The sequence below is a fragment of the Trachypithecus francoisi genome, unplaced genomic scaffold (assembly GCF_009764315.1).
Source record: "Trachypithecus francoisi isolate TF-2019V2 unplaced genomic scaffold, Tfra_2.0 Lachesis_group11, whole genome shotgun sequence".
Classification (NCBI taxonomy): Eukaryota; Metazoa; Chordata; class Mammalia; order Primates; family Cercopithecidae; genus Trachypithecus; species Trachypithecus francoisi.
This window is the reverse complement of record NW_022681456.1, coordinates 28,088,329-28,113,716: the sequence shown is the minus strand read 5'-3', so window position 1 is coordinate 28,113,716 and position 25,388 is coordinate 28,088,329. Positions and strand designations below refer to the sequence as shown.

The window sequence follows — 25,388 nt, the reverse complement described above, 5'->3', positions numbered from 1 at the left end:
CTTTTCAGAAACCATTAGGATAGTGAGGTGACTTCTGTAGAATTTTAAGAAGTTCAAAGTCACAGTTAAGGATTTTAAGCCTGGTTATAGTATATAAAATTTAATGTCTTAGGAAAAATGGTTATTTACATGATTATAAATGTGTTTGTTCTTAAAATGAGGAGTATAGGAAAACATTTAGCTTTGCTAATTCAATTAGTTAATGTACAGTATGGCATCATCTCATGAATATAATAATTTATGTTATCAGATAATTTGCATGGAGTTCTTTCTAAGATGATCCAGATAATATTTACCAAAAAACATTTGTTCAGTTCTAAAATTTGAGAATTCTAGTTTTCCCTTTATCTTGCTGCATGTAGGGATTATTTCTAGGATCAGTTTGTATATCCTTTTATTCATTCATGTATATATCTAATATTTATTGAGAACATGCTAGGCACTGAACTACGTTTAGGAATACAAAGATAAATAGAAATAGTCCCAGCTCATGTAATAGCTTCTGGGAGAAAAAATGTGTAAACAAATTAAATATGATAAAAGTTATAATGAAAACTTAAAAAGGCATTGTGATGCTCCTTTGAGCCCTAATTAGAAAAAACTATGGAACAGTTTATGTGATACCACTGGGTGTTAGAGTAATATCTAAAGAATGACGGATTCTTAATAGATAACTTGTACTATTTGAAAATTGTCTGGTGTGATCAAAAGAAGCATAACAGTTTGGAATTAGACTTTCTAAACTCCCAAGGTCCTGCTGCTTCCTAGCTATTTTGCCTCAGAGAACAACTTCCTTAGCTTCCTTTTTATCACCTATGGAATTTAGAAGAATGATACCTCATATTTTAGAATTACATATAAGGAACCTTGCAAAGTACCTGAAAAGTAGTATATATTTTATAAATGTCACAGCATATTCTGACTACCTTTTAGAATCTGGCCATTAGTTTACTTTGTAGAAAAAATGTAGAGAAGATTGTTGAAGAGACAGACATTCTTAAGGCTGGTGAGGAGATGACTGTGGGTCATGGATCTTTGAATATTTAAACTTAACTGTTTCTGTCTCCACAAAAGATAAAGTAATAAGCAGCCAGGTTTCCCTAAGGAGATAGTCTTGTTTGTCTTTTAACCTTTGGTCATACCTTTTATATAGTTCTTTAAAATAACTTAAAAATATTAGGAAACAATATAATCAATAAGTCACTATGTTGATACAAGTTTAACTGATTATTTTAATGAATTATAATAAATCTTTCGTGTCTATTATGTTGTAGGGCCTTGATGTTTTAGAAATTATGAGAAACATTCATATATTTGTGTCCCGATACCTCTATAATCTCAACAATCAGGTGAGTAGGGTTTATAAATTTTTTTTTTTTTTTAATGTGGGTGGAGATATAGTGGGAAGGCTGAGGGGGCAAGGAATTGATTCTTATGGGTGGAAATTAAATGAAACAAAAAATAATTGTTTTTGAGGGCTTATTTATTTTTTTGCTTTGATTGTACAAGTTGAGTATCCTTTATTCTAAATGTTTAGGACAAGAAGTGTTTTGGATTTCAGATTTTTTTTTTTTGGATTTTGGAATATTTGTATCATACACCAGTTCAGCATCCCTAATCTGAAAATCTATAATCTGAAATCCTCCAGAATTGTAAACTTCTGACCACCAACATGACGCTCAAAGGAAACGCTCATTGGAACATTTTGGATTTCAGATTTTTGGATTAAGGATACTCACCTGTACTATCTTCTTGAATGCATTTTCAATGAAATTGTCTTTAATGAAATAGATTCTAAAATTTTCTTTGGATAACTGTCTGACCAGTGTTTGCTATGGGTTGTGTTGTTACTGAGCATAAATTTGTTTCATTGCAGATTTTTATTGAACGAACAAGCAATAACAAGCATTTGAATACTATTAATATTCGGCATATTGCTAATTCAATTCGAACACATGGCACTGGAATTATGAATACAACTGTAAGAACTTTTCTTTGGGGGTTGGGTGGGTAATAGACCCCTGTTTAATAGCTTGGAACGTGGTTTTCTCATAGAATATTCTGGCAAACATACACTACGAATTTATGTTTTACATGAATTTCCATGTTTTTTCTGGTTAGTAATTAAAATGTCTGGTCCTAAAATTGTGTTGGATGTGATGGGAGCTGTGATACAAAAGACACTTTAGGGTAGATTACCATCTCAGAGCCATCATTATAAATAGCACTAGATATTTGAGGACATCAGCACATTAATATATATGTGTGCACACATATATATATATGTTTATCTGTGTTGATTCTGTGATCTCTGAAAGTTTACTTTTGAAAGTGAGCAACTGATAGTAATTTATTTAATGTTACTTATGCCCTTTTTGGGGCAGGGGTTACTAATTATTTGATGTCCATATAAATAGGAACTTACTAAAAATACATTGAATCTTCTTAGAAATGGGCATTCATGGTCTGGTGTGGTGACTCACGCCTGTAATCCCAACACTTTGGGAGGCTGAGGCAGGAGGATCACCTGAGGTCAGGAGTTCGAGACGAGCCTGACCAACATGGAGAAACCCCGTCTCTACTAAAAATACAAAATCAGCCAGGCATGGTGGTGGGCACCTGTAATCCCAGCTACTCGGGAGGCTGAGGCAGGAGAATTGCTTGAACCTGGGAGGTGGAGGTTGTAGTGAGCCGAGATAAGGCCATTGCATTCCAGCCTGGGCAGCAAGAGCGAAACTCCATCTCAGAAAAAAAAAAAAAAAAAAACCACGAAAAGGGCATTCACTTGAAGGAATCATTTGAACTCGTATGCTGTTTTTCTGTCTGTGGAAAAACAAGTCTTTCAATTTACCAGGTTTTCAGAGCACAATTAATTTCTCCTTTAGGGCAGAAGACTGTGAATGCTTAAGTAGTACAGTATTATTAAACACATTTGGAGTAGGGAATTGGGAGAAAAAAAGTTGGGATCATTTTAGTATATGGTGGGAAGGCATTGAAGATTTTGAGCCAGTGAGTGATATGATTGGACCTCCATTATAGTGGTTATCAATATAGAAGTGAAACATACAATTTTAAATTCCACATAAGGAGTCATCCATGTAATGATCATGTTTGTACCTTTGAGGATAAATAAAACTGAACTTTTGAGAGTAAGCTCTTCCTTGAGTTTTGTCATCTATCAAATATTCATGTAACAGATAAGAATGTATTTTATGTGTCAAGGGTTGTGCTGGGCACTAGTGTGAGAAAAAGACATTTTCTGCTTTCACAGTAATCACGGGGATATAGATGTTCATCAGTTAATTACACTAATGAATGTAGATTACTGATGTCTGTTGATGAAATGAGCATAGAAGGATAGAAATCAGAGGATGGCAGAATAGTTACCCACTATTAAGAGTGGAAAGGATTAGAAAAAAAAGACTGTTGAAGAGATTTTTTTAAAAAATGCAAAGGAACAGAAAAAACAAGGAGAATAGAACATTTAAGCTGCAAGATAAGTTCTTGAAAATCATTCGTTTCCATAATTGAGTAAATGACTACTGAGTAAAAAGGGCACAAATTTGTCAAAATCATTAGTAATACTTGAGAGTTGGTGGGGGTTGGAAATGAATTTAGGGTTTTCATTTGTAGGTTGGAATTAATCTTATGCTATTTCTGCCTGTAGGTTGGAATTAATCTTATACTATTTCCATTTGTAGATTAGAATTAATTTTATTGTGCTATTTTGACTTTAATCTCAGCTCATACCTCACTTTCTTAGGATTTTCTGAGTCAAGGTCAGGGCTTTTTGTTATTTATTGTCAAAGCACACACATACTTAACATTTTGAGAAATAATTGCAGTAGAGATTTAATCATTTATGTAACAATACTTGTTTAAAATGTTTGTCACCTGTTCTACAATATAAACTTTGTGAAGACAAGGACCATGTCTAGCATGGGAGAAGGCACGTTGCCTTGTGTGTAAGAGGTGATCAGAAATATTTATGGATAGATAATTGAATGTGTGGTATCTTCAGGAAGGTTCAGAGAACACCATGTTTCTTACTTTAGTGTCATTCTAGACCTGTAGATTAGCAATAAGTAATCTTATTGATGGAGGAACATAGAAACTTCTCACTGGACCATGGCTGAAAAACTAGGGTCTTGAGTCTGGTTTGTGATTCTCACTACAGCCTTTAGTCCTATCATGAGAATATTTTCCACTTTTTTCTTTTTGGTTTTCTTTTATAGTAAAAATCTGTAAGAGGAACTTACAGAAATTTTTGTGACCTTGAGCAATAAAAAACATTATTGAAATATTTTCAGGTCCTATATGAAATAGACTTATAAATAGTACTTTATAGGTAGTACAAATAGATAATTGTTATATAGTAAAATTGATTTAAATTGATTTGTATTAATTTTTATATTAACTTTTTTCAACTTTTTGAATTTTAATTTCATAGGTTAATTTCACCTACCAGTTTTTGAAAAAGAAGTTCTATATATTTAGCCAATTTATGTATGATGAACACATCAAATCCAGATTGATTAAAGATATTCGATTTTTCAGGGAAATTAAGGACCAAAATGATCATAAGGTAGGCTACCTGTTCTTTTTAAGGTGTTTGATTCAGCTGTTGAGTATATGGCAAATGTGTATGCTAAAATTCATTACTTAGATCTCTGTTGGGGTTTTAGTTTTATTTTCCCTATAATTTCTTACTCTGCATTATCTGTAGGCTTAAGGTAAGGAAAAAATTAAATCATAAATGTAGCCAGGTGATACTTTATTTTAAAATAATATAAAAGCAGGACATGCTTATTTTGAAACATTTAAGCAATATAGAGTGAATAAACTGAATATCCACCTTCATTTTTCTTTCCATCCCATTTTCTGGAGGCAGTCGCTAACAATGTAGTGTGAAGGCTTTCAGATATCTTTGTATATAAACATGTATATTTACACACATATATTGCTTTTTGGTAGTAAAAATGGAATAATAGTATACATAGCATTTTGCACTGTGCTCATCACATGTCAATACATACAGATCTGCTTCATCCCAAGAGTTGATAGGGATACATCCATGTATATCATAACTTATTTAACCCTCTTCTGTTGACCAATATTTAGATTTTTCTAATTTTTCATTCTTACAAACAGTGTTACAGTGACATCTTTACACATCTATCTCTGTAAATATAGACTTTCTGAAAACTTCCTTAAGGAGAAATTTCTAGGACAAAGAATATGAACATTTAAAATTCTGGTACATATTGCCTAGCACTCCAAAAACAATTCACTATTGATATTCCCGCTGATAGTTTATACAAATGCTGCTGTTAGCCGGGTGCAGTGGCTCATGCCTGTAATCCAGCACTTTGAGAGGCCAAGGTAGGTGGATCACTTGAGCAAGGCATTTGAGACCAGCCTGGGCAACATGGCGAAACCTCATCTCTACTAATAATACCAAAATTAGCTGGGCATGGTGGCGCATGCCTGAAGTCCCAGATGCTTAGGAGGCTGAGTGTATTAATCTGTTCTCATGCTGCTATGAAGAAATACCTGTGACTGGGTAATTTATAAAGGAAAGAGGTTTAATTGACTCAGTTCTGCATGGCTGGGGAGACCTCAGGAAACTTACAATCATGGCGGAAGGCACCTCTTCACAGGGTGACGGGAGAGAATGAGTGTCCAGTGAAGCAGGAAGCCCCTTATGACAACCATCAGATCTTGTGAGAACTCACTCACTATCATGAGAACAGGGTAGGGGAAACTGCCCCCATAATTCAGTTATCTCCACCTCATCCCTCTTAGGACATGTGGGGATTATGGGAACTACAATTCAAGATGAGATTTGGGTGGGGACAAAGGCAAGCCATATCAGTGAGGCACAAGAATCACTTGAACCTAGGAGGTGGAAGTTGCAGTGAGTTGAGATCATGCCACTGTTCTCCAGCCTGGGTGACAGAGCAAGACTCTGTCTCAAAAAAAAAAAAAAAGAATGCTATTGTCCTTTCACCTTCCAGGCTGAGTTTTCCCATAGTGAAGTGAAGAGTCTGTTGGATTAAGTGGCAGCAGGCTCATGTAGCCATGTGGATGGAGAACCAATAGGCTTAGATGGGTCCTATATTTGATTTGGCATATACGGAACTATTTTAATTACTTTTCTTAAGATTCACCTAGTAGTTCCAGCTCTCTTGTATAATGGCAGTTCTCTTTAGTGCCAGAGTAGCAAAATATTACTTTCTCATAGGATAATCTGATAAAATTACAGATTATCAGTAGAGGATTGTATTAACTCATTTTTTTGAGACTGTGTCTTGCTCTGTCACCGAGGCTGGAGTGCAGTGACACAATATCGTCTCACTGCAGCCTCCACCTCCTGTGTTCAAGCGATTCTCCTGCCTCAGCCCCCCGAGTAGCTGGGATTAAAGGTGCATGCCACCACATCCAGCTAAGTTTTGTATTTTTAGTAGAAACAGGGTTTCACCATGTTGGCCAGGCTGGTCTTGAACTCCTGACCTAGTGATCTGCCCGCCTCTGCCTCCCAAAGTGCTGGGATTACAGGCGTGAGCCACTGCGCCCAGCCTATTTTTATTAGAGCGGAAATTCGTAGTATTTAGAGATAAATATTCATGCTATTATGTAGGAATTGCTTTATTGTTACAAAATGAATAATTTCCTAAATCTCCTAATCAACCAAGACCAAAAAGTAGTTTTTTATTGGTGATGGTTACTAGAAATTTTAACCCAGCTGACGTGTGTTTATTGGGAAAGAGTATGTTTTTAAGTCCCTCGTACCTATTCAGTCCACAGAAACTTGGTCACACATCTGTGAACAAGTGTTTCTGGGAGGAATTGGTTTCTTTTTTTCTGTTAGAGTTGTTGGGGGTTAGGAGACTAGTAATTATGGTAGGGAAATTAGGTTAGTGGCATTGATTATTAGTCGCTTTAGCTAATGTCAGAAAGAAAAAAAATTATTTTTGAACATTGGTAGTCTGTGAATTTTTTATTAATGTTAATTTTTAAGCACATTGAAATACAAAATTAAAAGGAGAGTGGTATTGGCATGGTGTATTTGGGAAGCATTTTGTGCTTTAGAAATCGTTATTAAAAGTAGCCTTAAAATTTTCTGTATAGTATCCTTTTGATAGAGCAGAAAAATTCAATCGAGGCATCAGAAAACTTGGAATAACACCTGAGGGACAGAGCTACCTTGATCAATTCAGACAACTCATCAGCCAAATTGGTAAGTTATGATAAAAGTGTTAGGAAATCAAGTATCGATCCCTACAGTCTGTCGCATATATTAACTATTTCACACTAATAAGCAGCTCATGTGAAAGCCGAGCTCAACTTTACCCCACTCATCTAATTTTTTTGCCCCCAAAATTTGTAAGTATGATTAGACTATTGCTGCAGAAATAATTGACAGACTATAGACTGATTATTTAAATAAAACCTTCAATTATAATAAAAGTTATTTAATAACAAAATCTCAAAGGTCATATTAATAATTGTAAACTGGTAAGTACTTGTCGAATACCTGCTCTGTTCAAGGCACTATTTTGGGCTTCTAAAAGGTTCACACAAGTTCCAGTCTAAATGTGAAGGTATAAAGTATTTACATGAAGAGTTACTAAGTTCTATGTCACACCATTTTACTTGTGCACATAATGTATTGTCCTTCTGCCCTTACAAGTGGAACTTGTCTTCTGATATATAGTACTTTATATTTAAAAGTAAGAACTACATTTCATAATAATCATAGCTTAACAAAACTTTATACTTATTTGAGCTTTTCACATACATTATCTTTATATGTTCACAATAACCCTGTGAGATAGGCATGTAATTGTTTGAAAGATGAAAAAAGAGAAACTTAGAGAAAGAAGTAAGTCATGTTTCTGGGACTTAAACCGGGGTTATTTAGCTATAAGTCCAAATGGATTTTATATTCTTGACAGTTTATATTAACACTAAACAGTAGAATCTTACTGACTATATTTTGGGAAAATTATGCCTTGTGAGATTGATTTATTCATTTATCAAGCATTTACTAAGCATCTGTTTTGCCACTTTTTCTGTTAGGTGCTGGGAATACCAACCCCTTTGCTTTCAGGAGACTTTAGGTTTACCAGTGGGTAATATGTTATAAGCATCTCATTGTGGAGTAAAGTTTTATCAGTTAATTGATTTGCATATTAGACATTTCTATTATGTTTTAGTGCAAGAACTTGGAGAATTTTACCTTTGGAAATGTTTTATTATAAACCATTCAAGATGAAGTATTGTCAAATAAGTACTGTTTTCTTCAAGAGGACATTTAATATTAGGCGGCAAACTTACGGAGCAATAGTTCTTAACCTTTTTTGAGAATCTGAGGAAAACTCCAGGATGATTCTTCCAGAACTAATGTCTATATGACATATGGGCAAAATTTTGTATATAATATGCTAGAGTCCATGTGCTTAAAGCTTGGGTCTGTAGACCTCAGATTAAGAGCTGTCCTTCTAGAGCAGTGCTTAAGTTTTATTTATTCACATAAGCAGAATTTTTGCATCGTGTTAATACTGTCTTCACTATTATTTGTTTCATGTTTTTATTTTTTTGAAGGTGTAATTTTTCCTTAGAAATAATAGTTGTTAAATCATAGTCCTTAAAATGCTAGTCATTTTTGCCCTAAATACATAATCACTAAGTGTTCTTTGGTGTGCCATCTAATGTCACCTTGATTGCCACCAAGTTGCAGTCCACAGTTGGGGAATATTATCCTTTTCATTTTAACCCATCATCCCATCATTTTACTCTTTATTCTCTTCTTAGAAAATATAAATTCTTTTTTTTTTTTTTTTTTTTTTTTTTGTGAGACAGAGTCTTGCTCTGTCACCCGGGCTGGAGTGCAGTGGCATGATCTCAGCTCACTGCAACCTCTGCCTCCTGGGTTCAAGCAATTCTCCTGCCTCAGCCTCCTTAGGATCTGGGACTTCAGGCGCCCGCCACCACACCCTGCCAAGTTTTGTATTTTTAGTAGAGACAGGGTTTTACCATGTTGGCCAGGATGGTCTTGATCTCCTGACCTCGTGATCCATCTGCCTCGGCCTCCCAAAGTGCTGGGATTACAGGTGTGAGCCACTGCTCCTGGCCAATACAAATACTTTACCTCTGCTTATAAAACACTGTAATGGGCCGGGTGCGGTGGCTCACACCTGTAACCACAGCACTTTGGGATGCCGAGGCAGGTGGATCACAAGGTCAGGAGATCGAGACCATCCTGGCTAACACGGTGAAACCCTGTCTCTACTAAGAATACAAAAATTAGCTGGATGTGGCAGCATGCGCCTATAGTCCCAGCTGCTGGGGAGGCTGAGGCAGGAGAATGGCGTGAACCCGGGAGGCGGAGCTTGCGGTGAGCTGAGATCGCACCACTGCACTCCAGCCTGGGCGACAGAGCGAAACTCTATCTCAAAAAAAAAAAAAAAAACACACTGTGTAATGTGCTTTTGAGTCTGATAAATACCTTGAGAAAAGGTGTAAAGAATCTGGGAGCAAAATGGAAAGCCTTTTTGACTAATAACTTGCCTGCTGAAATAATAATTAACATTTATTGAGCATTTACTGTGTGCCATGGCTATTCTTAGTGCTTTATATGTTTTAACTCATGTGAATCTTACCACAACATTTATGAAATATTACTTCCCTTCATTCACTGCACGGGTATTCATTCAGTACAACAAATGTTTCTAGGTGCTGATGATATTTATGACAGTAAACAAAGTCTCTGTCCTTATTGAGCATAATTTACCAGATGAGAAGACTGAGATACAGAGAGGTAACATAACATAATTTGTAGGTCTCTTAGCTAACATGTGGGAGACCATATTTGAACCCAGGTGGCCTGGCTTCAGAGCGTTTACTCTTAATTGCCGCTCTATACTAGGCATTCTTATTTTGCTTCATCAGACTTTGGTCTGATGGTTTGGAGGAAAACGATGAAACTAGACATTTGACTTTTTAAAGATGGACATAAAAAAATTTTTAATGTCATCTCTCATATTGGGATAGGCCTTAAAATAGATTCAATGTTAACTGCTGTGTAGGGTTGTTAAAAACATCAGATAAGATAATGTTTGTAAAATGTATATTACTCATGATTATGAAATGTTAACTCCTTTTTACATTTTCGTCTGTTCTTTCTTTCAAGTCATTTCAATAAAGTTTAATTATAAATTGAATTCCTGCTATTTGCCAGGACATGTTGGCTCTAGGGATGGAGCAGTGAAGAAGACAAAGGCTGTACTCATGGATCTTGCACTCTAGGTGGGGGAAGATGCACTCTAGGTGGGGAAAAATACATAGTATGTCAGTGATAAGTGCTGGGTAAGGAGATACAAGGGGGCCGGGCAGTGCTAGTCAGTGATGTTCAGGGAAAGCAAGAGGTGACTTTTGAGCAGGGACCTAAATAAGGTCGGGGAGTAAGCCACGTGCATCTGGGGAAAGAGTCTACCAGACAGAGGCAGCAGTAAGTGCAAAAGCCCTGATTCGTTTCACATTTTTGAAATATTCGTTTCACAATATTAAAATAGTCAGGGGCTGGAATGAAGTAAGCAGAGATCTAAGTGGCAGGGCATGCTATCTGAACAGTAGCAAAGGGCAAGGTCATGCAGGGCTGTTTTGACCACATAAAGAAATTGGGTTTTGGTCGGGCGTGGTGGCTCAAGCCTGTAATCCCAGCACTTTGGGAGGCCGAGACGGGCGGATCACGAGGTCAGGAGATCGAGACCATCCTGGCTAACACTGTGAAACCCCGTCTCTACTAAAAAATACAAAAAACTAGCTGGGCGTGGTGGCGGGCGCCTGTAGTCCCAGCTACTCGGGAGGCTGAGGCAGGAGAATGGCGTGAACCCGGGAGGCGGAGCTTGCAGTGAGCTGAGATCTGGCCACTGCACTCCAGCCCCGGCGACAGAGCAAGACTCCGTCTCAAAAAAAAAAAAAAAAAAGAAATTGGGTTTTATTCTGAGGTGGAAAGCCATTACAGCATTTTCAGAAAATGCATGATAAGGGGCCGGGCATGGTGGCTCACACCTGTAATCCCAGCACTTTGGGAGGCTGAGGTGGGTGGATCACCTCAGGTCAGGAGTTCGAGACCAGCCTGGCCAACATGGTGAAACCCTATATCTACTAAAAAAAACAAAAATTAGCCAGGCATGGGGGTGGATGCCTGTGATCCCAGCTACTTGGGAGGCTGAGGCAGGAGAATTGCTTGAACCCTGGAGGCAGAGGTTGCAGTGAGCTGAGATCACACCACTGTACTCCATCCTGGGTAACAGAGGGAGACTCTGTCTCCAAAAAAAAAAAAAAGAGAAGAAAAAGCACTATACGTTCCAACTTAGTTTTTAAAAATTCACTAGTGGCTCTATAGATATTATACAACACGGGGGAATGTGGCAGGATGCTAAAGGTGAAAGTAGGGAAATCAGGAGGCCAGTACATATTGCAGTGCTCCAGCCAAGAGATCGTGATGGATTGATTGGATAGGAGGATATCTGTGGAGGGGGTGAATGAAAAGTGGGTGGATTCTGGCTACATTCTCAGGCAAAGTCAACATAATTTGCCCGGTAACTGGATTATAAAGTATGAGAGAAAGGAGCCAGGGATGACTTCAAGACATTGGCTTGAGCAACTGAAAGGATAGAATTGCCAGTTTCTGAGACAGGCAGAATTGGGGATAAAGATCCTGAGCTTGCATTGGACATATTAAATATAAAATTCTATTAGACATAAAGGTGTAGGCATTGGATGAAAAAACCTAGAGTTCAGAGGAGTCCAGGCCAGACATATAAATTTGGGAGTCATCAAATAAAGATTTCTTGATATCACTTCCAATTGTGTGTGTGGGGGAGATTGAATCTCATTGTAAGAGTGGAGAAATTATTGATATTATAATTTTAAGTTTGACCATTTTAATGTAGTCAGCATTTAATGATTTTAGTTTAGCAAATGAAAGTAATGTTTATTTTTAAATATTTAATATAGTTGTATATAAGTATGTATATATTTTGAGTGTAGGAATATGTGACAGTTTTACTTTTTATGGAACAAGAACTGAAGAAAAATATAGCAAAATATTTTGGTACTTAGGAGTAGAAACCTTGTAATTTACTACTGTATATAACTATATTCCTATTAGAATTTAGAGTTATTTATATAAATATCTGATTTTTTTGTGTGGTTTTTAAGGTAATGCTATGGGCTATGTACGAATGATAAGATCTGGTGGTCTTCATTGTAGCAGCAATGCCATTAGGTATGGATGCAAACATCATTTTTGCCTTGTTTATGCCATTTTAAAAATTATGTCCATTAAATAGTTGTTACAAATGATATTGTAGATAAGGTGTTTGTTCTTGATATATTTTGAGATAAAATATGGAAGAAAACTATTCTAGATTTTTCTCAAATTTTAAGACTGCAGCAGACTTCAGAAAATATTTCTCTTAAGGTTATAGTTAATTTATCAATATTTATGAATGCATGTAAAGATTACATGATTTTAAGGATTAAAATATTCATATCTAAAATTCAATTTGGACCTAAAGTGGTGATATGAATAATATTACTGAAATGCAGTTGTTTCTAAATACATAGTTGAAAATTTTAGTGTCCTGCAGTACCACTTTCATATCTGTCAATTGTACATATTTTACTTGACCTAATACATGCCTTCCCAAATTCTCATGTAGATTTGTTCCTGATCTTGAAGATATTGTAAATTTTGAAGAACTGGTAAAAGAAGAAGGTCTTGCAGAAGAAACGTTAAAAGCAGCAAGGTAATCTAAATTTGGAAATATAAAAAAGTGTGTTTATAAAAAACATTCTGAACAGAAGACTAGAGGATAATATGTAATTTATATGCCACTGTTTTTATTATACAAAATTATGGTCTCAGTTTATGAAGTATAATTTTTAAGACTTCAGTATTCTGAGACCTTTCCAGCTTCTAGAACATGCTGTCCAGTATTTCAGCCACTAGCCATACATGGCTCTTGAGCACCTAAAATTTGGCTGATCCAAATTGAGATGTGCTCAAGTATAAAGTACATAACTAATCTTGAAGATTTAATATAAAAGGAGGAATGCCAAATACCTCAATCATAAAATTCATTTCACCTGTTTTCTTTTTACTTTTTAAAATATTTCTCTTCACCAACAGTATTCTAGAATGCCGGTCCCTTCGTGTATGTAATCTGTAGCAGCACTGTAGCCACTACCATATATGGCTGGTAAACACTTAAAATATGGCAAATGTGACTGGGGAATTGAAGTATACATTTTATCTTAATTTAAATTTAAATAGCTAATGTCTATCTTACTGAACAGTGCAGGACTTGAGTCAGTTGTAATATTGTAACATAAAATGAGAGGCATGCAGAATTGCTAAGGATATGTTTAGAAAACTATGTTTTATTCATACTTATAGCAGGTTATTGAATCAGGCATGAAGGGGCACCCCTGGGCAAAGGGGAGACAATTTGATAAAAAAGAATAATGATAGATAAAAATCTGTTGAATAAAAAAGAATCAATGAGTCATAATGATAAGAAGGGTTATCAGAAGATCATAATGATAAGAGAATGAAAGTCATTTCTTTATGGAAGAATGCATGTTAAATTTAGGGGGGGAATTATAACCATCACTGTAATACTTGAAATCAAGCAAGAATCCCCAGTGGTTTCTAAAACATTAGGTGAAAAGTTTTTAGAGAACAGGATTCATTCAGTAATTCATCTCATAAAATTGCTTATTAATTACAAAGGAGAAAACTGTCTTTACAGTGGAGAAATATATTCCACCTTGGCCAAGTGATCAAACTTAGCATCACCAGTAATGGGGCAGACAGATGTTATGTGGCCTCTTGATGCAGTGTAATGACAAGTACCTAGTTTGTATTCTTGCCAGAAGTGTTTATCCTGAATTTATTAGGAGGAAATGCCCTGAAAAATTTAGAATGTGAGCATTTTATGAAACATTTGGCGTGGACAAAAAATATAAGGAAATTGTTCTGGATTAGGAGAATAAAGAGACCTGATAATCATATGTAATGGGTGATACTTAATCGTATCCTAGATAAGGACAGAAATAGCTGTAAAGGACATTTGAGGAATAACTGGGGGAGATTTGAACATGCATTGTATATTAGTTAATACTGTATTTTATTCTTGGGTATAACAGTGTTTTGTGGCTTTGTAGAAAAATGTTTTCATTCTTAATAGATTCATGCCAAAGCATTAATGGACTAAGTGATAAAAGGTCCACAACTTTCAAGTGTTTCAGAAAAATAGAGAAAACAGTTGTGTCAAAATGTTAACAAGTGGTGAATCTAGTTGAAGGGTTTACAGATGTTCATTATACTATATTTTAACTTTTTGATAGACTTGAAATTTTTTTAAAACAGGAAGTATATGGGAAAATGCATGCATTTCTATGAGAATAAGGCCCCAGCACAAAAGCTTTGTTCTAGAATAGTCTGTTAGATAGCTTAGCTCTTTGCCAAATTACATAAGCCATGTGCAAAGTTAAGCTGTTTGAAGTCATGTGCCTGAAAATTGTTTAGTTTGTGGTGTGTATCTCAAAGGAAAGGATCAGACCTTTACCTTATGTTAAATGATGCCATTCACTCCAAAACTGTTCACTATTTGAAAAATATTTTGAAGCAATGTGAGGAAATCAGAGAGTAGGATATTGTCTTATAAGATCTCTAGGGTAAAGCTGATTGCTAATTGCAAGATCCAGATTGGTGCAAGGGAGTGGTTGATTGAAGTCAAGGAAATGTAGGGTCACAATAATGAATAGATTATCTGCATAGACAGTAGAGACCTGGAGCAGGCATCCTAATCCTGCGTAATTGCAGGACAGTGGTTAAAAGGGTCTGCTGTTAGGAGGAAGTAGTTGAGTATTTGGGTAGTTAGATATAGCTGGATTATGTGCGTCATAAAGGAAGATTTCTTCCTTACAGTGGTGGAGGAATAATTGAAAGTGGTAGTAGCTGTACATGAGGGATGCAGGAGAAAAAGCAGCTGATGTTTTTGAAGATTGAGAGGGAAACTGAGTTCTTGAAAAGAGAGCCAGGTTTAAGTTGAGGTAAGGGAATGTAGGAGAAACGTTAGAGATTTAAGGGGAAGAGGAAATTATTTACAATGAAGAGGAGTTCTACAGGCCTTACTGTGGGAAGAAGAAATACGGAACTATTATTTTAAGTCCCAAGATGTTCTAATAGTCTATTTTTGGGACTAAATTTACTAATATTGATCAGTTTTCTGTCCGTAAGAAAATGAGTTTATTCTGAACTCCAAGAAAATTTTCTTAGAAGTGTCTTATAGTGTTTCCTGCTTTTTGAATGTTCTTTTGTAAATTAATGAGAGATGGATTTTTTTTTTTTTTCAAAGCCATACTTCTTTTGAGAAAGGAACCAAATAATTTTTTGCTTTTTAGGCATTTGGATTCAGTCCTCAGTGATCACACACGAAATTCTGCTGAAGGCACAGAATATTTCAAAATGCTTGTAGATGTTTTTGCTCCAGAATTTCGAAGGCCAAAGAATATACATCTCCGAAATTTCTATATAATTGTTCCCCCTCTGGTGAGTATTTCCAGAACCTAAAATGAATTTTTAAAAAGAAATATGAACGAATAGATCTGGTTTCTTTGTAACATGAAATGCATACAGACTACACTATTAATATCCTTGTTGTATATAAAACTAAATGTGATCTCAGTGAATGTGACATAGAATTTTTACTTGTTAGCTGTGCTGAAGGACACTGACTTATCGTTAGATTTTTTTTTTTCTTCTGAGATGGGGTCTTGCCCTGTCACCCAGGTTGGAGTACGGTGGTGTGATCATGGCTTACTCAGGCTTGACCTCCTGGGCTCAAGCCAGCCTCCTGCCTCAGCCTCCCTAGTAGCTGGGACTACAGGTGTGCACCACCATGCCTAATTTTTGTAATTTTTTTTTTCTTTTTAAGATACAGAGTCTCACTATGTTACCCAAGCTGGTCTTGAACTCCTGGACTCAAGCAGTCCTCTTGCCTCGGCCTCCCAAAGTGCTGAGATTACAGGCATGAGCCACCACGTGTGGCCTAAGATAGATTCTTATTTTTTAAAATAATTACTGGAGAAATTTGAGTGTTTTTTAAGTTACATGAGTATATGCCATAGAATCTTTGGGCAGAATTATTAATATATAATCATTTTAAGTGCTTAATGTAGACTAGTTGTTACTATAGTTTTTTCTAACACATTTCTTAAAGCATCTTGTTTCAAGATAACTTCTCTCTCTTCAGTAGTAAATACTAACATGTAGACTAAATTTTTAATGCTTCTTAATGTGTTCTTGCTCTAACTCTATAGTTGCTATCTAAAAGTAGTTCAAGTTATCAAAAATTGCATTATAAAAACAGCTGTTCCATTAGGGAAAATGGAGTTAAGAGTTTAAGAGGTATAAAATAGTAATAAAGAGTGGTTTTTGCTTAAAGGTTCCTATAAGGTTTAAAAAAAATTGTAAGTAGATAGCTTTAAAAATCTAAATATCACCCAGCAGTTGAAGCTCTTTATTAAATTTAATTTTGATCAAGAATAGTGACTTTTCATATTGCTGCCCAAGTTGTTAACACATCTCCTTACGTATTAAAACCATTATTACCTATTGAAAGTAACCAATAGCCTGTAAACAGCTTTTTTCCATGAATTTTGTTTCTTTTATACATTTGTTAATTTTCTATCATAATTGTATTTTAACTGTGATATAGCAAAAAATGTTCATATTCATCTGATAAGAATCTTTTCATCTTAAGATGGTGTCAAACTGGAGGGGAGAGTGTTTTATTTGGTAATACTATAGTTAACTTGGAGTGAGTTCTCACCATATTTTTTTAATTTGAAGGGCAATGTACTCAAACCATTGTAGACAGCAGTGAACCCATTGGTAAGCTTAGAGAAAAGTCTGGAGTTTTACAAGGCAGTTGTCAGAAGTCGCTTAGTGATGGAGAAAACAGTGGATTAAGAGCACTACAAAGAAGTACAGAATCCTGTTCTTGTACTTGAGTTTGTAGTGTAGTTCCAGAAAAAAGACAAGCATAAATGAGATTTCTAAAAAAGATTGAATTAATGATTGATGAAAAATTCACAAGTAGGTGATTAATTGCTGAATAAGTTCCACAGTCAAAAAAATGAAACTTGGTTTTGTTTCCAGTGTAGGCTTAGCACACTGTATATCATAATTAGTTTTTAAACACTTCTGCATTTACTCTTCTAGAGCTGTGCTATCCATGTGTAGTCACATGTGGCTACTTTGATTAAAATTTCATAAAATCATAAGGCAGGGCGAAAAAAATAAAAATACTTTTTTAAAAATTAAAAATTCAGCTTGTCAGTCACACTAGCCTCATTTCAAGTGTTCTGTGGCCGCTTGTGATTAGTGGCTTACTGTATGTACTGGATGGTGCAGATACACATTTCTGTCCCTGCCAACAGTGTTGCTCTAGACTGTGGACTCTAGATAGTAATCATTTGTTTAATCATAAGTACTTAATAATGCTGTTATATTGTAAGCTTCAGTAAATCTTTGTTGAATAAAAGATATGATTAGATAAGGCATTTTGGAAGAGCTGTATTTTCAAGAGACGTACTGTTTTGAGGACTTCACACTTAAGAACATGAAAAGAAATAGTATTTTCGAATGAATTAGGTAGGTGTGAGTAAGGACTGTCTTGCCTGTGTTTTTAAGAGTATTTGTGCTTTGAAGTAAAGCAGGCCTACTTTGCTAACTCCAGGTTCACTTAATATATGACTTTGGGTGAGATAATAAATCTCCCAAACCTCAGTGTCCTTCTCTGTAAAATGTGCATCATATTTTATAATGAGATATACAAGGCACTGTTCTTGGGTTAAGTAGTGATTGAGGGAGTGCCCATATTTAAAGGACTTGGAAAGGAGAGCAATGAAGATATAGTTGTATAGCTTGTATCTTCACCAAGAGGGCATCTAAGGCAAATGTTTCAGATGAAAAGGACTGGAACCTAGATTCTATTCTATTCTATTTATAGTGATTCTATTTATAATTTTTGAAATGTCTGTTTTAGGAATTCTGAAGATTTTCTTAGTAAAATTGTTTTTCTGACATCTTGTTACATCTTTTTAGACCCTGAACTTTGTAGAGCATTCCATTAGTTGCAAGGAAAAACTGAATAAAAAAAATAAAATTGGAGCTGCCTTTACTGATGATGGCTTTGCCATGGGTAAGTTTAATGGAATTGTTTTTCCATTAATTTTATGTTGACCTTGTAATGGATTCTTAGAAACATTTGCTTGAGAATAGGTCTATATATTCTTTATAGATTTATTTTTCATGAGCTTTTTTTTACTATGTTTTTAGCTGGAATATGTGATTGACAATACTTGTTTTCTCTAGTTTATAACTTACTTAATGCCTTCTTAGTATTGCTAATCACTTGTTTACTTTGGCTTAATATTTAGGCTTTGTTTTTGTTGGGGTTGTACAGTTTTGACATCTTATATTTAGTTTCTCTGGTTTCCTTGTAGCTTCCTCAGCTGCCAACTTTTTAGCAGTCGAATTGTTTTTGTTTTTTTCCTTTCTTTTTGAGGCAGGGTCTTGCTCTGTCAGCCAGACTGGAGTGCAATGGTGCAGTCATGGTTCACTGCAGGCTTGACCTCCTGGATGCAAGCGATCCTCCCACCTCAGCCTCCCAGGTATCTGGGACTACAGGCATGCATCGCCACATCTGGCTAATTAAAAAAAATTTTTTTTTTTTAGAGACAGGAGTCTCACTATGTTGCCGAGGTTGGTCTTGAACTCCTGGGCTAAAGAAGTCCTCTAGCCTTAGCCTCCCAAAGTATTGGGATTATAGGCACCAGTCATGGAAATTTTTATTCTTTACCCTTACAGCTATATCGTTTCTCCAGGTGATTTATATGGCCATGGTAGTTATTTGTTTTCTTCTTCTTCTTTTTTTTTTTTTTTTATTTGAGACGGAGTCTCGCTCTGTCGCCCAGGCTGGAGTGCAGTGGCCGGATCTCAGCTCACTGCAAGCTCCGCCTCCCGAGTTTATGCCATTCTCCTGCCTCAGCCTCCCGAGTAGCTGGGACTACAGGCGCCCGCCACGTCGCCTGGCTAGTTTTTTGTATTTTTTAGTAGAGACGGGGTTTCGCCGTGTTAGCCCGGATGGTCTCGATCTCCTGACCTCGCGATCCCGTCTCGGCCTCCCAAAGTGCTGGGATTACAGGCTTGAGCCACCGCGCCCGGCCTTTGTTTTCTTCTTAATTGACTTGTCTTTAGTTTGTTATACTTCTACATTGTTTTTAAAGCGGGATTAAGCCATTTTGTTAAACCTGTCATTCATTTATGCTGTAGAATGTAACTTGAAAGGGAACAAACTTAAAATGCTAGGAATTACTACTCAAAATGTTTAGTGTTAGGAATTACTGATGAAGGAGTAGAATATGACTTCTGTACTCACTATAATTTAACCTTAGTTTTGCTGATGCCTGCAGGTGTGGCTTACATTCTAAAGCTTTTGGATCAGTACCGGGAGTTTGACTCACTTCACTGGTTCCAGTCTGTTAGAGAGAAATACCTGAAGGAGATAAGAGCAGTTGCTAAGCAACAGAATGTGCAGTCGGCCAGTCAAGATGAAAAACTCTTACAAACCATGAATCTCACTCAAAAGCGACTGGATGTCTATCTACAGGTAGAGGAGCCTAAGAGTCACATCTGCTTTGACTTACTGTTTGCTATCATGACTTAATGTCTGAAAAGCAGAAGTCATATAGAAACCCCCATTTTCACAAGTGAAATGAATAGTGGCAAAAAGATTATATTTTAAAATGAATGCTATTTGGAAGCCATTTGACTCAGATCTTAAAAACAGGCGGGCTACTTATTTCAATTTCTGTATTTATGGTTTCCACTAGAGCTTTTAAAAATAATAAGAGGCATAAAAATGCATTATTTTTGGTATTTTTCCATAATAATTATTTTTGGTTTTTATTTCAAATTTTTAAAATTTACCTTAGGAATTTGAATTGCTGTATTTCTCACTGAGCAGTGCAAGAATTTTCTTCAGAGCAGACAAGACTGCGGCCGAAGAAAACCAAGAAAAGAAAGAGAAGGAAGGTCAGTGAGTGGTTTAAATTTGGAAAGACCAATAAATGTCTTGAGTAGTAGATAGTAATGTACCATTTTATTTGGTCAGACATCTAGCTCCTTTGTCCTTTTGGAAAATAACACAGACCTAGCAAGAAGTCTTTTAAAAAATGTAAAGCCTATATAGATCTTGTGTGAAATTGAAAAGGAATTTGTATAGTTTATGCATTTCACACTTGGTAACCCTTTAAGCCCTTGTTCAGGATCATCTGCTTTTAATTTAAATATACTTTTCACAAGTTTGGTTTTTCTTTCATGGCTCAAACTGTATTAGATTTGAAGGAACAAATTAGAGGAGGACAGCTAAATGTTGCTGCAGGCAGAGCTGCTGATGACTGATGTTGACTGAATGAGATGGGACAGATGATTAAAGAAGTGTAAAATCATAGGGGCTATTTAATCGTAGTAAATAGCATTCTGCTTCTTTCATAGTCAGGCCCTGGAGACTCAGGCAATATAGCCATAATAACTGATAGTGATTTCAGTGATCTTCAGTCATTAAGGAAAGGATTCTGTCCATTGTATTCTGTGTAGGATGGTGGAAAGGAATCTATACTTTTTAAGGCATAAGAGCATTGCTCAGTGTTTCATATATAACGTCCCCATGTTATATTTCTCTCAGATTTGAAATTTAGGAATAATCGTCTTCTCTGAGGAACAGATGTTTCCCTTTTTCTGTCATGGAAATCGTATAGTGTACATTTCTCTTTGCTTGGAAGATCAATAGTAGATACAGCAACTAATTGACCCTTATAATTTTCATGTTTACTAGTCTCCTTTTTGTCTTGTTTCATGACGTTTTCATAAATCAAGATAAAAAGCTCTTCATAAAACAAGATGTTTTTTGTTAATCTTACGTTAATTTTTTTTTTTTTTTTTTGAGGCGGAGTCTTGCTCTGTCGCCCAGGCTGGAGTGCGGTGGCCAGATCTCAGCTCACTGCAAGCTCCGCCTCCCGGGTTCCCGTCATTCTCCTGCCTCAGTCTCCCAAGTAGCTGGGACTACAGGCGCCGCCACCTCGCCCGGCTAGTTTTTTGTATTTTTAGTAGAGACGGGGTTTCACTGTGTTCGCCAGGATGGTCTCGATCTCCTGACCTTGTGATCCGCCCATCTCGGCCTCCCAAAGTGCTGGGATTACAGGCTTGAGCCACCACGCCCGGCCCACGTTAATTTTTTAAATATACCTTTTTTCTTTATATATATAGAGGTGACTCATTTGGATAGACCACTTAGATGAACTACCTTATTTCTTGACATTGTTGCATAAATTAAATATTACTTACTAATATTACTTACTAGGTGCATATCCAGGCATTTTTTGAATCTAGACTAAATATGCTTGAAAAATTTGTTTCAGCTTATTAATCCGGAAGATATTCAGTATTAAATGAAAATTTATACATACATTTGTGTTCATTGTCAAGGATAAATTAGCTAAGCCACTTGAAAGAATTTGAATCAATATAAATTATAAAGAGGCCGGGCGCGGTGGCTCAAGCCTGTAATCCCAGCACTTTGGGAGGCCGAGACGGGCGGATCACAAGGTCAGGAGATCGAGACCATCCTGGCTAACACGGTGAAACCCTGTCTCTACTAAAAAAAAAAAAAACACACACACACAAAAAACTAACGGGGCAATGTGGCGGGCGCCTGTAGTCCCAGCTACTCCGGAGGCTGAGGCAGGAGAATGGCGTGAACCCAGGGGGCGGAGCTTGCAGTGAGCTGCGATCCAGCCACTGCACTCCAGCGCCCGGGTGACAGAGTGAGACTCCGTCTCAAAAAAAAAAAAAAAATTATGAAGAAACTCAGTTATTGCCTCAGTTCTGCTCATGTGTTTCATGATGCCAGACCTTTCCCCCAGCCCATGTGACTGGGAAAACTGCAGGTCAATTGGACATTTGCTTTCAGGCTAAAGCATTAAAACAAAACAAACAGTCCTTCGGTCTCATGGCAGTGGGATTTCTTGCTTTGGCCTGTACCTCTTAAGGAACTCTCCTGGGTTGCAGTTGTTATATATCACTCACATCACTGTTCTAAGACTATTTCAGCTAAAGATTGCTCAGAGATATAGTCAGTTTCTGAATACATTAGTCAAACAGTCTTTGTCTGTTAATGAAATATGAACACACGACATTTTGCACAAAATGCCAGGAATTCATTCTGTCAAAAACAGTGAAAACCTGCTTCATTTAAAATTATTTTAAGAAATAATATAATATATATTACATATAATTTATTATAATAAGTTATAAATACAAATGGAAAGTTATTCATTCTGGATAGTTTTGATATGTGAGTTTGCAGCCATATTCTACCAGGAATGACAGCATACTATAATGGTCCTTTCTTGGTCCAGCTAGAGGAACTGGCGTTGAGGGCAGCAGGCCTTTCTTAGACCAGCAATGTCAAGATTCCTCAGGACGAAAGAGTCCATGTGGTTTGAAACCCCACCCCAATGCAGTTCTGAACTCCTTCAACTCCACCTTCATTAAAAACCAGTGGAAACAATTGCAGTGTTTAGCCTAGATTTAAAAAAATTTTAAAATATAAACAAGGTATAATTTGTGATGTTAGAGAAACATTTGATGGATGCAACTGTAATTTGAAGTTTGGCAATATAGCTCTTCCCAAATTTTTTTTACTTCTTAATTTATTGTTTAAAAATGAACATAAATATCCATTATTATCTTCACTCATGCTTTCAGAAGAAACTAAAACAAGCAACGGAGACCTGTCCGACAGCGCTGTGTCTGCTGATCCTGTTGTGAAATGATACCAATGGTATTCACTGCACATATGATGAAATCGTCAGAATTGTTAAAAACTTTTGCCAGTGGAATGGATAAACTATTGATGAATTGTTTCCTGGGTCACATCTCTGGAAAATAGATGTTACAGCTCTTAAAGGCAGTGCTTTAAAGTGAAGTCCTTTCCGTTTCCAAAGGCTCTACTTTCAAAGGTTGAGAATGAGATTTTAAAATTGGATTTTTGCCTGGACTTGAGGGTAGAAGATGTTTCTATTTGATGTGAAGTTATAAAAGGGCAAATCCAGATTCATAAACTGTCACCTCGGATTTCTTGTAATCTCCATGTTTGTAATTTGTATTTGCATAGATCTTTGATCTATAGTTATTTCAAGTCATGGGAAATTCAATGCATATACTATATACAGCCAGTAAATACATGCTTAACAAAAGGAATGAGCCTGAAATTCATGAAGAATACATATCAATATTCTCATAAAAGGAATATATGAAGATGGCTTTGATACTAGCGGTGAGGCACAAGTGTTTTATGTACTCTCAGTGTACAGTATAACTGATGATCATTCTTTCATTGTTAATTTCATGTGACTCACAAGAGCTGCTGATGTCTTTGATGAGACATTTTATAACTAGTTTACATTGCTTTGAGAACATTTAACCTCCAACAGCTGCTTTAAATTTAAGATTTACTTAGTACTCAGAAAATTCAGATAAAGCCATAGAGTCCTGTTTGAAGCTTCACTTCTATTTTGGTTGAAGGCATGATGTATGATGTCAGAAAAAAAATTGAATGAATTATTTCTACATCGAAACTCAGGTTTCTTCTACATTAGATTGAATTGAAATTTTGGTGATGGTTTGGGTAGACTTTTTTTTTTATATCAAGTATAATTTAAGACATCAGATTAATAATTACACTGTTCAGGCTTTTTAAAAAAATACCACTGTGAGAATAAACAGCTAGTAACATCACTTACTGATTTTGAAAGTACAGAAAGATTTGAGTAAATTTCGTACCCAGCAAGCTGTTAGTTTTATTTTTGTAAAGGTATGTAAGTTATTAGTTAAATGGTTAATCATGGCCTTTAAAAAATATAATAAAGTGATACCTTTACAATGAAGACAAAAGTTTAAAACTTTCTAATACAAACATCATTTGGGGAAATGCTTGATTTTTTTCTATTGCATTTGTCTGTGAAACATTTCTTTGGATAAATCCTGCAAATGCTTCTACCATTATTCTTTGATTCCAGCTTTTAGAATGGATGTACAATGCCCTGTTTGTACTTACTGGTTAGGGTCAGGGTAACTTGCCAGCCCAGGATAAATACTTTAATTGTTAAAAGTCAGAAGAGACAGAATATGTAGGAAATGTTTTTTGTTTATTATGTAAACATGGCTTACAGAATTATGAATAGTGGATAGATTAAAGGCATTTAATATTTGTAATCCATAATAACTGTAGAAATGGCCCTAAAGCATGCTGCATAATTAATAATTTATATTTTCATTATTATAAGTTTATATTAATGATCTTGCATTTGATTATATCAAATTCGTCATCATTTTATAGCAACAGTATTGTTTTCTCTGTTTTTCTTCTCTAACTTCTCTGAAATCATCTCCTATTAAGGGATAGAAATTGTTACTAGAAGAGAATCACATGTTCTCTGTTCATTATCCCTACACGTGTAAATTAATTATCAACACTAGATAGAGTTCACATGCTGACTCCCTGGATACCTACAATTGAGAAGAAAATGACAGACAACTATTTTTCCTTTAGGTTAAAATAATGTCACTGCAATCTGGATAAATTATAAGTTAATATATTTGAAATAAGATCTTGGAAACAGGAATTTAAATGGTGTCAAACTGCAGAGCAACAGGGCTTCAGGATATTCACACCTAATACGTTCATATGTACATTTCGATTTTCTTGATAACATATTAACATTGGTTTTATTTTTTCAGACATACTGTAATTTAAAAATAAATGTGAACGTTTGTTTTAAGTTCACAGAAAACTTAATGATAATTCAGGTTCTCAGGAATTAAGGACTAACCATAACATTGTCAGTTCTAATTACATTTTGTAAAAGATGGCAAGTTTGTTACCTCACTTGAGTGGGGTTTCCCTCTCCTCCAATTCTAAGAGAATATAATGTGTATACTAAAACATTAATAAACATAATTTTGAAAATTTCCTTCCCCTGGATGTTTATGTTCACAATTGAATGTCATAAACCAGTAGTTCTTAATATTAACCTTTTTGGGGTCCCCCTTAATTGAATGAAATGAAATTATGGAATCTTTTTTTAAAAATGCATGCACATAGGTAAAAAATTTGAAGTATAAAATTGGCTTCTGTCAGTGTATTCCAGGTGAAAGAAAGGTATTTTCCTTTCCTTTA

At 35.8% G+C, this 25,388-nt stretch overlaps 1 protein-coding gene across 2 annotated transcripts in view; it reads left to right on the top strand.

Annotated features, from left to right (window-relative positions):
- WASHC4 (WASH complex subunit 4) overlaps positions 1–25,182 on the top strand; it is a 65,361-nt gene extending 40,179 nt beyond the window's left edge. Inside the window, exons 23-33 of one of the 2 annotated variants that reach the window (XM_033220805.1) lie at positions 1,275–1,349; positions 1,877–1,981; positions 4,451–4,585; positions 7,132–7,240; positions 12,232–12,298; positions 12,735–12,821; positions 15,484–15,631; positions 18,191–18,287; positions 19,561–19,757; positions 20,083–20,182; positions 22,916–25,182. In XM_033220805.1, coding sequence (XP_033076696.1) covers positions 1,275–1,349; positions 1,877–1,981; positions 4,451–4,585; positions 7,132–7,240; positions 12,232–12,298; positions 12,735–12,821; positions 15,484–15,631; positions 18,191–18,287; positions 19,561–19,757; positions 20,083–20,182; positions 22,916–22,983 — 1,188 coding nt within the window. In that variant the 3' untranslated portion in view covers positions 22,984–25,182. The remainder of the gene's footprint in view (positions 1–1,274; positions 1,350–1,876; positions 1,982–4,450; positions 4,586–7,131; positions 7,241–12,231; positions 12,299–12,734; positions 12,822–15,483; positions 15,632–18,190; positions 18,288–19,560; positions 19,758–20,082; positions 20,183–22,915) is intronic. The other variant, XM_033220806.1, reaches the window with a different exon arrangement.
- Positions 25,183–25,388: the final 206 nt, after the last annotated feature.